Raw genomic sequence first — 15,428 nt, forward strand, 5'->3', positions numbered from 1 at the left:
ACCTTTCAGTCTGAATTTCCTGCCCTCCAGTAAAATGTAGACACTGCGTTGAGCAATAGACAGGCAGTGAATGAAATGTATACAGATAAAATCAAGTTCATTGAGTTTCTCCTGGTTTTTGTCAGGAGGAATTGGGGAAAACTGTAATTTTAATTTGGTTTCTCCATCTCCACACACATGTTTCGATGTTGCAATGTACCTGAATTATTAGTTTGGTATCTTAATGGTCTTAAGATATACTCATTGAAAATCATACAGTTGTGTACATTGTACAATAATACTAAAGTGATGTCCCAACATCGACATTATAAACACAGAAATGTAACAGGAATGTTGTAGTGATGCTTCAGAGGTGTTCCATCTGACTACAGTGTATTTCAGGAGACTATCTGAACTACACCAGAATAGGTCTCTCTCTATCTCACGAATGCATGTGGAGTGAGTGGGCTTGACTGAAATAAATCTTTCAGAACAGCCTAAAGCCAACTGGCACTCATCATACATAATGTAATGGTTCATCATGTTGCCCATCTGCTAAAATCGTATTTCATACTTGCGGTCTAATCCATTCTGTCTATCAGCTGTGTGACTGTATGTTCCGGTTGAATAATCATGAAGCCTGCTGTACCGACCGCTGCGACCTCAGGTGGCACGCAGCTTTCTCCTGGCGTTCCTTCCTTCTCATCGTGATTCAACATTAATTTGTCTCCTGTCTTTTGATTTATATTTCTAAAAAGGATTTATTTCTTGCAATAGTGTGTTAAGTGTGTAGTATATGCATTTGAGGTACTTCTGCTTTACTTGAGTATTTCCAATTCATGCAACTTTATACCTCTACCCCACCACAATTCAAAAGGAACTACCTTTCTTTAAGAGTGTTTTCAATACTTACAATATATACAGGAGACATTTTTCAGCATTATCAGTACTTTTACTTTGATACTTGATACATTTCACTTTAGGGATATTAAAACTGCTTTCTTATTATGTTACCTCAAATAATATGGGTAAGAAAAAAAATAAAAGAAACCTGCTTCCTCACATATTGTAGCGTATACCTGATGTGGTGATAGATGTTTTATAAAGAACATGGTGCACTAATGATAGTTAACAAGTTTAAACATCCCTCTATCATCACTGTTATTGTAATGTCTTGGCTCCTCTGTGTGTTCTTTGTGAGGGTGGATTTAATCACAGGCTGTTGGAAGACTAGAAAAGCGCTATTCAAGTACAAGTCCATTTACCATTTACAAGCTACTGAAGTACAATCTTGAGGTACATTTATTGTATTTTAGTATTTCCCTTTTATGCTACTGTGTACATTTACTCCACCTTATTTCAGGGCAATTATCTTAATTTTAATCTGCTCTATTTATTTGATGACTGTAGTTATAGTTGCTTTGCTGAGTAAGACTTTACACACAAAACATGATCAGAATATGTTGTTATTGGGATATGTTTACAGCATAATGTTGTTAAAATAAGCTCCGACTCAACCAGCTACAACAGTAAATTGCTACTAAAATGTGAATTGATTTTACTTGTAATACCACCTGGAATACAGTACTTATTACAGTATGGATGCAGGGCTACTTGAAATTGAGTATTTTCAACATTATTATGGAGACTTTATATAAGTAGAGTCATCAATATGTTTCTGCTTCGGTTACACACAATGGAAACAAGCTAATGGAGACACATTTTACTCTTCAAATGTGCTGGAGTAAATAAAGTAACTAAATCATAAGGGAAAAGGCATTTATTGAACTTGTATTCAGTGCTTACTGCAATATAACTTAACTATGCAACTTAGAACTTGCATTTGTTTGAATTATTATTATTATATAACATTCTGTGGCATGAACAGCTTTTCTGAAGATTAATAACATTTTCAGAAAAGTAAAAGAAATTCTTCTCATTTTAAATTGATTATCATGCACTTTACCTTACATGCTCCTCCTCCTTTGCCATATCTAAAAAATCCAAAGTGCAAAATAATGTAAACATCTAACTCAGTTCGTCACTCAGTGGAAAACCATCAGAATCGTAAAATTCATAAGCTCAGATGAACACAATATGTAGAACTCAACATCTTATTTCAGAATCAGCAGTTTCTAGAAGAACTATGAAATTGTATTAAAAAATATAATTGAATTTAAGGTTTCAAGGTTTTGTGCTTTCCCTGCAGCTTAGAGTCACACAGTCTGTTGCAACTGCCAGTCCTTGACGAATGCCTGTAGTGAGAAGGTCCTTGTTTACTCAATAAGTAATGATTAGATTGGGGGATTCTGCTCCCCAAATGACTCAGTAATTTGCAAGTGACCACTGCTGAATCTGAGCAGACTGGCTGCTACACGTACAACTAAGAAAACAACAGTAAGTTTTATTTTGTTACTCAAGGCACTGCACTTCATGTGCATGAACAAACATGTTATCTTCTTACTCATGGTACTGAACATCATGTGTGTAAACTGGAATTGATTTGTGATGTTTGCGTTGGTGAAATACTTAAGCAGGATCTTAAAAGTAATTTATAACTTGTCCTCATCTTAATCTATGTGTCCTCTTCTTCTAGTAATGAAGTCCTGGTGTGCCCTTGCTTCTCTCTTGTTGGCATATTTCTGCCATGGCACTCTGTCCTGCCCGCCACTTTGCAAATGCTACCACAGAAGAGCTGAGGTGGTCTGTAATGAGGTCCCTCTGACAGAGTACCCCTCCGAGGGTCTCTCGATGAACACCACCTTGATGACCATCCAGTTCACGAACATCACCTCCATCTCCGAGCAGCAGCTGAAGGCCACACCCCTTCTGCAGGGGCTCCACCTGTACAGCAACCACCTGCAGAGCCTTTCCGCTCATCTCCTCAGAGGTGTTCCTCACCTCAACACTTTAGATCTCACGGGGAACAAACTGTCTGTCCTGCCTGCGGATGTCTTCCTCCACGCCCCACTCCGCAACTTGGTGCTGAAGAATAATGTGATTGAAAAAGCTGATGCTGAGTGGCTACCTGATAACAGCAGCATCACCTGGTTGGACATGTCTGGGAACAGTTTAACAAAGATCCCAACTGCTCTGCTTCAGAAGCTGCCCCACCTGGAGACTCTGGACCTTGCCAATAACCATCTGGAGCAGATCTCTATGAGCTCTCTGGACCCGCTGACCAAACTTGAGAGGTTAAACCTGCGTAACAACAAACTAGACACCCTGGAAGTATCTGTACTTCAGAGCAGCCGTAACCTCACCTATCTGTTCCTCTCTCAGAATAACCTCAACAAACTCCCCCAAAACCTTTTTCAGGAGCTCACTCAGCTCAGGCTCCTGAGTCTGGATGAAAACCAGCTGAGCCACATCCCTGCAGGTTTGCTGGACCCTCTGAGCTCCCTGGAGGAGGAGGGGCTGGACCTGACCTCCAACCCCTGGGTGTGTGATGGGAAGGTGAAGTACCTCTGGAGGTGGCTTCAGAAGAACAAGAAGAAGGTCTTCCTACCAGAGACCATCATATGTGCTAGACCACAGTCTTTGGTTGGGCGCTCACTAATGTCACTGACAGAAAGTGAACTAAACCTTCAGGCTTAATGTTTTCCAATCCTCATACTGTTTATTATCTGACACGGTGATGTATCCAGTTCAGCCTGTCATAGCTGTCTTACTTTTCAATCACTAAAACATTCTCTTTTGTTAATGCAATGTGAATGAATGATTACTATGATATGAGTAAAGAAAGCATACAAGAATGTTTTTCTTCTCTGTCTTTATTTCAATGCAAATAAAATGTGTCTTTGTCCAGAAAGTAACCAATCCATCTACCAGCACCTCATACAACCCCCTAAAACCAAAATTTAGCATTTTTTTAACGAATTGAACACAAACAAGATCTCATATAAATATATTATAATTATTGAGCCTCAGATGCGGGTGTCAGCAGCTTTTTGGACAGAGCCAAGCTTTTTCCAATCTTTATGAAAATTAATGAAATCAAATACCACATTCATTTCCGAAATAAGATTTTTTCGCACATCAAATATTTACTTATCACTTAGAACAACGTTTTATCACTGAACAAAAATGTTCTTGCAGGAATGAAAAAAATAATAATATTGATTTATGTGCCTTTTATATTTGGAAAGTACAGAAAGAAGTAACCACTCACAGGTAGATTAGCTGGTTTGTTTGCTTGGTTGTGTTTGCCTATTGCAACATTTTGTCCTGACTTACTGCTGGGAACAAAAACACTCAACATTGTATGAAACCAAACCGTGATCTAAAAACAGAAGCAATTCTGCAGTGCCTTTCAGGTAGGATTGAGCATTTCTGATCAGATTTTAAGAAACAGTGATATTACTTGTAAAAACTTGATAATTTGTTATTAGATTATTACATTTTTTTGTTATATGTATCTTACACTGTGTATGTTTCCTTCATGCAGTGCTTCAAAGATGTACTTGTGGACGCTCCTGACTTTCACTGCACTGGCTGAATGTGCCCACTCTTGCCCAGATCTGTGCTCCTGCTCCTTGCAGGAGGTGATGTGCAGCCAAAGCGCCCTTACACATTTCCCTGTGGATGGTTTACCCTCCAACACCATTCTACTATCCATCCAGTCCACCAACCTCAGCAGCATTACAGCAAGCCATTTGAGTGCTGTGCCCCTTTTAAACAACCTCCAGCTGTATCACAACAACCTAAAAACCCTTCCTTCAGATCTACTGAAGAATGTTCCTCACTTGAACAAATTGGATCTGACAGGAAATCAGCTGGTTCATCTTCCTTCTAATGTTTTCAGCCATGACTCACTTTGTAGTCTTGTGCTGAAGAATAATAGGATTGAAAAAGCTGATGCTGATTGGTTGTCGGGCAACAGTAGCATCACCTGGTTGGATTTGTCTGGAAACCGTTTAACGGTTGTACCCGCCGCTCTTCTTCAGAAGCTGCCCAGTCTGGAGGATCTAGACTTGAGTGACAACAATCTGCAAGACCTACAACCCGATGCCCTAAAGAACCTGCACCACCTGGAGAGACTGAATCTCGCCGGTAACAACTTAAGCTCCTTGAAACCTACAATCTTCACCCACAACCTGAAACTATCTCAACTGTTTTTGCAAGATAATCAGCTCCAAGAGCTGCCAGGGACCCTCCTCCAGGGTCTTCAACATCTGGAACTTCTGCTGCTCAATCGGAATCAGCTGCAGCATTCCCCCCCGGGGCTGCTGGATGACAGAAAATCCTCTTTCCGGATCATCTTAAGTGGAAACCCCTGGGTGTGCGATGAGAAGATGGAGTATCTGTGGAAGTGGCTAGCTGTCCATCCTCAAAATGTCATCTTCTTGGAGGAGGTGACATGTGCATGGCCACAAGCTCTTAAACACAGACAAGTGGACTCTTTAACTGACAGTGAGCTTGAACTTCACAAGATTCAAAATCAGTGAGGGGGAGGTAGTAAAAGTTTAAAACTTTGATCTCTACATTCCACTAAAATACAATGTCAAATGATAAATGATTCACTGTGTTAAAGGCTGAAATAAAACTTTATCATTCATTCTGTTATCCTGCACTACTTTATTATAATGTCTCCTTGATCCACCCCATTGTTTGGATATTGTCCAGCCCACTGGGTGGCGTAAGACACTCAACTCATTTTCAAAGCAATGAGCTAAACAGACATTGACATCATGTCATTTAAGAACCAATTTACTTAACAGATCCCAGCCAAAAAGCTGTCAAAGCATATTGTGATGGGATGCTAATATATTCTGGTTATATTGATCTTAATCTATGAGGCACCTAAACTCAAAGTACATTGGTATAATTCAAAGTATGGACAGACTAGTCTCTTAAGAGCATAGTCCAAAAGCTGTGAGTAAGAGTGGTGTCGCAGAATTGCAAAAAATCAAAGCGCTCCTTCATTTAGTTTTTTTTAGATTCTTGCTGTGAATTCTTACTCCAACAGATCTGTCTCACTTGGGTGTTGGTTGCATCGCAGATTGCAACATTGTTTCAGTCATGCCCGTTTGTTTTTAATGATGTTGAGCATGTGGGAGTGTGTGGGCAGTGCAATGGCTGAGTCTTCCAGCTGACCTCTTCTGGGTGTGTTTAAATATCTCTCTCCGTTTCCTTAGGTCTCTCTCTCGTAGCGTATATGTGTGTGTTTATCTTCTGTGTGCCCACACACCCATGTCCTCAAGCCTTGATCACAGTGAGTGCAGTCCCAAATGTAATTTATTACTCATATAAAATATAACACTTTGCCTTCTCTGGAGGCTGTTACTTATGAAAATTAAACCTCGTTTGTTAATTCTTCCCAAGAGTGAGTGGTAAATCTTCGTTCAATTGGTGTGGGTCATTCATTCTACCTCTCTGAATTGTATCTTGGAGGTTAAAGGTTGAGGAAGTGCTGGTACAACATTCCCTCTAGGTGGGGATGTCTGGTTTAGGGAAAATGCACAAAGGCACCCTCCTCCATCTTAACTATTGCTGGTCTTTGGGGCGAAAATCTAATCTCCATCTGCTCCTGTGAATCCCCAAGGCTCTGAGGTTTGTAAGTGTGTAATGTTGGGCAGGATGTTCCTTGGATGAATGAGGATGAGGCTTCTCTCTCCTTATCAGTGTAGAGAAATGGAAACTGTTCTCTGCCATATTGTTTGCTAATAATGACTGCCTGACACTGAATTATAAAAGGTCACAGGCACACCCTTAAAAATGACTGTGGCCTTTCGGACTTGGTGTTGACATAATGGAGACGTGATCTTCTTTAAGTGGTACTCATTCAGACAAAGTAGTGTTCTAATAACTTGACATTTTTACATAATCAGCTACAATGGGATTTCTCTGAATATATAGTATTTTCAAGTATTAAACTCAACATCATCTTTACTTTGTGGTTGTCATATTAATTAAATTTTGTTAATTGTGTTCCCTTTCGTTCTTACATTAGGACTGCACCAGGGCCTCTTATAATAACACTGGGTCACTGGGTCCCGTCATAATGACATGCACTGGTTGTACAACGGCCCGTCATAATAGTATGCACTGGGTGCACTGGGTCCCGTCATGATAGTGTTCACTGGGTGCTCTAGGGCCCGTCATAACAGTGTGAGCTGCGGCCGGTCATAACAGCGGGCACTTGGTGTACTTGGGCCCATCATAATAGTGTGCACTGTAGGCCCTTTCATAAAAGTGTGCACTGTTGCCTGTCACAATAATGTGCACTGGGTGCACTAGGGCCCAAATCATAGACTGAACTTGGTGCACTGGGGTCCTTCATAACAGGGTGTAATGGCGTGATTCGTTCTCCGTTACTCAGTTCAGTTTTAGCTCTGTCAGTTTTGAGCGAACATGTAGGGACTAACCTGAGTGATTCAAGTCTTAAGAGCATCTTTATTCAACTAAATTCTCACAAATAACAGTTCCCGGTTCACTGGTTAGTGACTTGTCTTATCGTTCAAACTATTCAGTCGGGTCCGGTCAAGCACTTCTAGAGAACGATGCATGTCCAGTGGCACTTAACATACTATGCAATGAACATGAGAAGAAAGAAGTAGTACCCAATAATTTTATTTAATTCCGAGTCAAGAAAAAATATGTGCTATACATGAATAAAATGACACAGAAGTATTGAAATAGCAGCCATGGTGAGAGCTGGCCAAATTCTCTAAATGCTAAGGAAAGGTGCTTCAATGCTTCCTTTTTTTAAATCTTCGATAACGTCAATAAGATCCACCTTTTTTGTTTAGTTGTACATTATTGATGAATTAAAACAGGTGTGATTCCATTTGGGAAAGGAATCCTTAATTGAATAGTACAGCGTGTAGTTTTTCACTGTACTAATTTTATAAATAATGTTGCTTAAGAAAAAATAATTAAAATCTTCACAACACCCCCATCCAAATCGATCCTTGACTTCTAGATGTTTTCCATCGATTCAAGGAAAAATGGTTTGGAAAGACATTGGGAAGTAATTGCTAGACTGTAATGCAGCCAGGATGTTTCTCAAAGTGAAGAAAGGATTTTTCTACCCTCCAATCAACTGACAGCAAGCATCAAAGAATGAGGTACTGCTACACTTTTCCGCGCATAAAATAAACTCTGCGTCAGATGTGATTTATACATATCCCATACAAATCAATAAATTCATCCTCACCACTGTCCATAAAAATGTGCATGACTCCACCTCAGCACAGGTCATTTGTTTTCTTTACATTTGTTATCAGTTATTAGTGGTAGAGACGTATAAAGCATTATTGATGGGTTTGACCATTTCAATGTTTTTTTTACAGCCACTCACGCTACCAATTTTTGTGCTGTATTTTTTAATGAACAAATTTATTAATTATTGATTTACTAGATCTCAGCCCATCAGAAAGACGCCAGAGAACCAGCTCCCAACCACATAAAACAGTAATATTTACAAATCTCGCAAGTGCCTTCATGAATAAAAAATGGCTCTTTGGTAATAAGGAATTGTGTATAAAGGCGTATCAATGAAAATAAACCAACAAACAAAATAAAGCCTGCGGGTTTTGGTTAAGCAAGCACAAACTCTTTCAAGAATAGCACTAAGATCTACCCCAATGCAGGTAAGATAATGGAAAGGTGGAGTTATTTAATATTCACTCAAACAAGGTCTCAGAATGCTAAATCCAGAAAGTTAAGTCTTAAAAGGGCCTGAAGAATATAATTTATGGCATATAGCTGCTAAAATGAGGTCTGCATGATTGAAGGAAGGATCAGAATGCCCCGAGTGTGACATTCACCAACTCTCTTAAGCCCTAAAGAAAGGGCATCATCACACCCTGATTGGCCAAGGGGGAAAATGCATCAAGCTGCTGTCAATAATGAATAAGGAGCAAGTCCCCACACCCTGCACAACAGGTGATTTGAATAACCCTCCAATTAACTCAGGGGAATCAGCCAAACAAATAGGGAAAAAGGGAAATGCCATTAAAGACCAAAGAATCAGGTATTTTACAACCTAATTACAAGTTATATCTTTTGTGTGTAATTTATGCAAAACACAATGTGTAACAATTAATCACAAAGAAAGAAAATCCAGAGACAAAATGTCCCCTCTAACAAGACACACATTCATTAATGGACACATCTGCAGCAGTGCACCTTTGTTCTTCAACCTTGATATTTCACAGGTCACCTTACTTGTGTGTGTTTGAGCTCAGGCTGAAATAAGAAAAGAGGTTGTTACACTTATTAAAAGCGTACCTGAGTGTGGGTGAGAGGAGTCACCCTTTAGCTGCCTTAAGATGCTTGAGGCCATTACCATGCAAGCACTTAACAACAGTAAAACACTCCCACTGAGCTTTTTATCAACCTTCCCACAGCATTTCTTAGGGAATGACAGCATTTTGTTTAAGGCTCAAACCTGTGCATGTTCAGGACCAGCATGCACTGCAGCCTACAGCATGCTTAATCAATTATACTATAAGTGGTTGAAGGTGGTGATTGCGGAAAAATAGCACGATCCTGCATTTTCATTTATCATAATCCTACGTGCATGCATTTTATATTTATCCTGTTCCGCTCATAAATCATCACTCTCCTTGACAACATAAACATGGGGAAAGAAATGTGCTGTTGCCTTTGTGCATTGTCTCATTATTTGTGATGAGAATTGAGGCCCCTTTCCAGACTGTATGATTGGTCGTTGTAAAAGGCCATGCTCTCATATGAAATGGGCTATTAGGAGGCTCATCCTAGATGGTCACCGTGTTTAACACCCTGCAAAAAAACAAGCCTGCTTTATAGCGGGAATAAAGATTTTGATAGAGAATCCCTCGATATTTCAACACATACAGACAGCCATAACACTTTAACCTTCGAAGAAACAGCTGTTTGTCCATCAAAATCAGATGAAAATGCAGGCAGAGGTGGGAAAAAATGTGAAGTATCAACCAAAAATGTTCAAGATGACAATGTTAAGATGAAGCATGTTAAAAGGGACAATGCATCTGTTAATGGATGTTGCTATATTTACTCAGCCTTATAAAGCTTGTTTTTTGGCTCAAGACTAACTGGGGAAAAAAACTGATGACTCTTGATAAGAGGCATGAGTAACCAATAGCAAGGAGGACAGACAAGTCTCAAGTTTCTGTTTAAAGTTTTGGTTGAACATAAAAAATATTTTCTTAGTTACTGTATCTCTAGTAGTGTCCGGTCATGCTGATACAGCTTTTGTTTTTTCAAAATAAAGGCTGGGGCAGTGGTGGTGGTAGTAATGGTAGTTTTACTCAAGTACTGTTTTGATGTACTTGTACTTTCCTTGACTATTTCCACTCTCTGCTACTTTATACTTTTAATCAAGTTAAAGTTAATTTGTAAAAAAATATTATCCAGTAATATATATAAAGAAAAGATTATGCAATGGGCCATTCTGTATAAAGAGCACTTTTACTTTTGTTGTTTTGATTATATTTAGATACTAATATTATCAATTTTAGTAAAGTAAAATTTGCTTTTACTTGTAACAGCATTTAGTAAAAAAAAAAGGGTCATAAAGTCAGTGAACTGACTCAATGATCTTTGAGATACAGCAACATCTAGGTTCCTAACATTAGTTACTGTAAGACAATGGTCATACCAACTTAAGCTGTATGAGCAAAACCCCTTGGCGTGTTGACTTGAACAAGAGCGTATTTTATCGCGCATTAATTGAACTTAAGAGTGAAGATATTTCTTGAAGATCCACATAAAGATAGACAGGACCCGCATCTGTGACTTTTCATTAGCTCTCCCTCAGGAAACACAACAGCTATGATATCACATGCTCATTGCCCCCTTTAGGAAAAAATTACTGACAGATCTTTCCACCCACAACTTCCAGCCTTCTCATCTGACTGTACACCTCCACTCTCTCTAATTACTATGTAAATATTCAACTGCAGAGATGCACATACTATTCATGTAGCTTTGATCTTGGCCTACTGTGAGAGTGAAAATCTCTTTAGTAGATACTCCGCTCACCACTATTTCTTTTGTGTCTCTTTCTGTAATTTGTCTTTCCAGGGATGGCAGATTGATCTCCACACTGCCGTCCAATTGTAATCACCCACAGTGACCCATGAAGGGACAAACGTGGCCGAGGGAGTTTAATTACCTCCGAGCACAAAAGACGAGGACAAGACATTTAATCACTGTTTGACGTTTAAATCTCCTCGATGACTCCTCATATCCTTTCTAATATGTTTTTATGTCGGCTGACTGACCTGATCCTTTCACGCTGAGGTCATATGGATTATTATCTGGTTCCATGTGTTCTCATGGTTTTTATATAGTACCTGTTGGCGGGGTGGTCGGCACGAAGCTACACAGAGCAGACTGCAGCCATTGCGCTTGTTCACAGAATGTTAAAACAAGGTCATGGCTACTGAGTGAGATCATGTGTCACTGAGGCGGTCAGGCGAACTGTTTGTGAGGGCGGACTGGGATGAAGTTAGAGATTTAATAAGGTATTGATTTGTGCATTTGACAAGTTTTTTAAAGATATCTGTTTTAGTTATGAATTATTTAGGAATGTCTGTGCGTTAATGAGGGAGCAGGAGCCAGAAGCCAATTACTTAGCATACATTACTAAGCAGTCTTCATGTCAGAAATAGCTAGCCTGTCTGTCGAATATTCAAAAATATGCCTACTAGCACCTCAAAAGCTCAATTAGTACTTCATTTGTTTGATCCATACTCCAAATGAAATGTAATAATATGACAATTTAGGTTTTAAAGTGAGTAATGTATTAAACATATTTCTTGGCAAAGGTTTTATGCTCTTGTCTGTCTACTGCCAGCAGCTGGTTAACTTAGCTTAGCACAAAGACTGGAAACGGGGAACAGCTAGTCTGGCTCTGTACAAAGGTAACAAAATATGCCAAAGAGCACCTCTAAAGCTCACTAATAAACACAATATAGGCTATTTAATTTATCCAATTACTGAGGTGCATAAATACAATTTACTTTTGGATGGAGTTAGGCTAGCAGTTTTCCCTGTTTCCAGTCTTCGGGCTAAGCTAAGCTAACCGGCTAGTGGCTGGAGCTTCATAGTTAACTGAGACATGACGCTGGTTTTGATCTTGTAATCTAACTCTCTGCCAAAAGGCAAGCAAACATATCAACTTTTATTTAACTAACAACATTTAAATGCAGAGACATGAGTGTCCTGCTTGTCTATTTTACCCCCAAAAATGCATTTTATAAGTTCCTCCAAACATCTCCAAACAATTAATTATGCGGGACATCTGCATTTGTCAGTATCTAACTGGTTCTTCCCCAGTATCTCCATATGAGTAACTTACATTTTAAATTATGTGATGTTTCTTGCACTTAATTTCCAGCAGACATAATCACATCTCTTACATTCTGCTGTTTTGAAAGCAAAAGCCTTGATATAGAGATGATGACTCAAAAGTATATTGTACTTCTATGGCAGCAATCAATCTTCTGGGTATGACTGTTATATTTTTCACGAGATGGATGTTGAATTTTTGCATGAAACTTCACTTGGAGTGTCACATTAGCCAACGAGACCCAAGGCTGCAATTACAATAATGCGAAACTGTCACAATTTGACATATGGAAGATGCATATTTGATTCAGTCATTCTATGACAGAGATGGATGGATCTTTCGTCCCAGGAGTAACATTGTGTGTCTGCTGGGACCCTCTCTTAATATTGTTTTTACGACCCGCAGACCTAAATTAATTGTAATCATTGTAGCAATACACCGCAGGACTAGGATGTTCCACTCCATAAAACATCATTGTCTCTGGATGAGATAAACAGCAGTTGCAAGTGTATCAGCAAGCAGGTCAGGTCAATCAGGACGGCTTTGGTCTCTCCAGGCCAATTACCTTAATTAAATGTCCATACATTTATCAGCAGAAGTGACACCGGGCCACTACAATATGTCTGATGCAGCGAAATTTTCCCTTTGTAAGCCGTTTTTGATGTAGGGACCATCAGCAAGGGCGTGAAGTAAGTGACTGAGATGAAAGAAATAACTTTCACCAGACAGTTAGCAGGCCTAGTTTTAGCTCTTAAGAATGCAGGAAATGGTACACAGGAGAGCCATTTATTTATTTAATGTGTTGTTATTTATAACCTTCTAATTAAATTAATTTGCTATAAAAGCCATGCAACTGGTGGATTGATTTTTCGTACATAAAATGAGGCGGCTTTAACAAGCTTTGGCTTTGAACAAGTTATTTGAAGGCGTTAGTGGACACAGCTTTCAAAGTCCAAGTTCATCTGGCAACTGTGGTTGGCAGAAATGCAAAGGGTGTTATTTCAGACTGCCAAGGCCATGATCAAAGCAGTCAGCACAACAGTAATGTGTGAAGCAGTGCAACACAAAACACAGTCAAACAAGAGTCAAAGTCAAACAACACAACATAATAAACTACAGGATAACAACTTGAATAAATACATCAGGATTCTGACTTTTAATTTACATATTCATGTTTGCCAAATGAGGGTTCAGTTTCCACCGGGAGACTTGGCCTGAAAGACTTACAGTGAAATGTAAATAAGGGATTTCACATTATTTTCCTGCCTTCAGTGAAGTTGGTTCAAATAAAGCCTGAGGGATATAGTGCTGACCTTCAGAACCAGCTAAATCAATGTTTGTTTGTTTGTTTTTCACATTAATATTTTGAATTTAACTTTCAAAGGTATATTTCCAAAATCCGAAGATCAATAAAACTCTCAGGTCTTTATATCAAGTACTTACTGGAGTAAGGGGCGATTAGCCTAGCTTAGCATAAAGACTGGCAGCAGGGTGAAACAGCTAGCCAAGTTGTTATTTTATTAATCCTGTGTGTGGAATAAACAAATACAGTTGGTTAATAAGCTAGATTTAGATAGCTAATGGGCTCATTTTTTGTCAAACTATAACTTTTATTCTTCAATAGCAAATTACTTATTTGGCAGAGAGAGGTGGATATTTGTGAAATTTTAACTTCAATACTCAGATTTGAGCGTATATTAGATATAGATAGCTGCAAAGGTATTGTCTGTGATTATTTATATCGCAACTGTATTCTACTGTAAAGTTTTAACCAACAACTACTGAGTTTCAGTTTTAATCAGTTATCTATTTATCTATTTTTTTGCAGGGCTGTTGTAGTTTTGTGTACCTAATAAATTGGTGACTAAGTATAAATACATCTGTATGTGGAAGATATAACTTTTGGTGAGTCGGTATCACGGCAAAACCTACACCAAGAAAACAAAGTAACACTCATAATACATTCATAATTCTGTTGTTCAGTGTTTCAAAAGCCACATTAAAATGATTCAATTGAAGATAACACAGCCACTGTGCAGGCTAATCAATTAATAATGCCTCCATATTAGGTTACCGCAACAATCATTAACAAAACCAATTAAATATAATGAGTCCATAAACATTTTTGTTGTTGTCTTTGTTACTGCTTAACACATAAACATAATCGGACAGGTATTTTCCAGAAGAGAGGGTCTGATGTGGGCTGACTTTCCTCCGAGTCTTTCCTCACGGGCTTGGGTTTTGAGCAGCAGAGGACTGGTAGACGGCGGGTACTGTATTAAGTAGGAGCTACCACAGTTAAAGCCACATCCCCTCCTTGAGGTTCAGCATTAGACTGTGATGGCCACGGGCCAGCCTGTTATGTTTTACATAAAAGGCACCGTAAAAAAAAAATCTGATAACAACCAGAAAAAAATGAGGCTATAACTTGCCTGCTGAATCTCAAGATATTGAGCTCACGCTGAGACTAAAGGCAGTGTTGAACTTTCTTTTTCTTCTACATTATTTTCAGGTGAATGGTACATCAAAATGATTTAAAGGGTTATTATGTCCACTGAGACCTGCTTTGGGAACATCTATCACAATTCTGCACATACTTCTTTACTTCCATATCAGGAAAGGTGAAATGTAATAAGCTAGTATCCATTAGGATACCCACTGTTGTTTATATTGAGTGGTGAATTCATACACACACACACACACACACACACACACACACACACACACACACACACACACACACACACACACACACACACACACACACACACACACACACACACACACACACACACACACACAGTATCAGTACACCAATAATTATTCTCCTGCAGCTGTCTCGGAGCAGAAACGTAGTGTTTGCAAACCCTCATTCAATCCTCTGCAGGAATAAAAGCTTTGCATCAGACCATGTCTCTATTAGTCCCTCTGACAAAAAAGAATCCCACCCTCCATTGAGAACTATTTTACAGCCAAATCATTTCCTCATATTGAATTTGCAGTTACATTTTCCTTTCTTCTTTTATCCAGCAAACACTTCACCCTTAAAGGGTGAGTATCTAGGTTGACTTTTAGAATGAATCTGTATTCTACTCGGCTGGTTCTATGAATGTTCCCATACAAGCCCCCAAGTGCAGACGTGATG

General features: G+C 39.0%; 2 protein-coding genes across 2 annotated transcripts; both read left to right on the forward strand.

Moving 5' to 3' along the window:
* The first annotated feature begins 2,227 nt into the window (after nt 1–2,227).
* Nucleotides 2,228–3,734, forward strand: LOC129107372 (leucine-rich alpha-2-glycoprotein-like). The gene is made up of 2 exons (XM_054618846.1): nt 2,228–2,376; nt 2,576–3,734. The coding sequence occupies exon 2, from the start codon at nt 2,578–2,580 to the stop codon at nt 3,574–3,576; it is 999 nt and encodes a 332-aa protein (XP_054474821.1). The 5' UTR covers nt 2,228–2,376; nt 2,576–2,577; the 3' UTR covers nt 3,577–3,734.
* A 454-nt stretch (nt 3,735–4,188) lies between these two features.
* Nucleotides 4,189–5,536, forward strand: LOC129107327 (phospholipase A2 inhibitor beta-like). The gene is made up of 2 exons (XM_054618787.1): nt 4,189–4,295; nt 4,427–5,536. Exon 2 carries the CDS (start codon nt 4,437–4,439, stop codon nt 5,424–5,426), a length of 990 nt encoding a protein of 329 aa, XP_054474762.1. The 5' UTR covers nt 4,189–4,295; nt 4,427–4,436; the 3' UTR covers nt 5,427–5,536.
* Nucleotides 5,537–15,428: the final 9,892 nt, after the last annotated feature.

Source organism: Anoplopoma fimbria, chromosome 18 (genome assembly GCF_027596085.1).
Source record: "Anoplopoma fimbria isolate UVic2021 breed Golden Eagle Sablefish chromosome 18, Afim_UVic_2022, whole genome shotgun sequence".
Classification (NCBI taxonomy): domain Eukaryota; kingdom Metazoa; phylum Chordata; class Actinopteri; order Perciformes; family Anoplopomatidae; genus Anoplopoma; species Anoplopoma fimbria.

Excerpts from the sequence above, each read along its gene's own strand:
- LOC129107372 (XM_054618846.1), top strand. The coding sequence starts at position 2,578 with ATGAAGTCCTGGTGTGCCCTTGCTTCTCTCTTGTTGGCATATTTCTGC.
- LOC129107327 (XM_054618787.1), top strand. The coding sequence starts at position 4,437 with ATGTACTTGTGGACGCTCCTGACTTTCACTGCACTGGCTGAATGTGCC.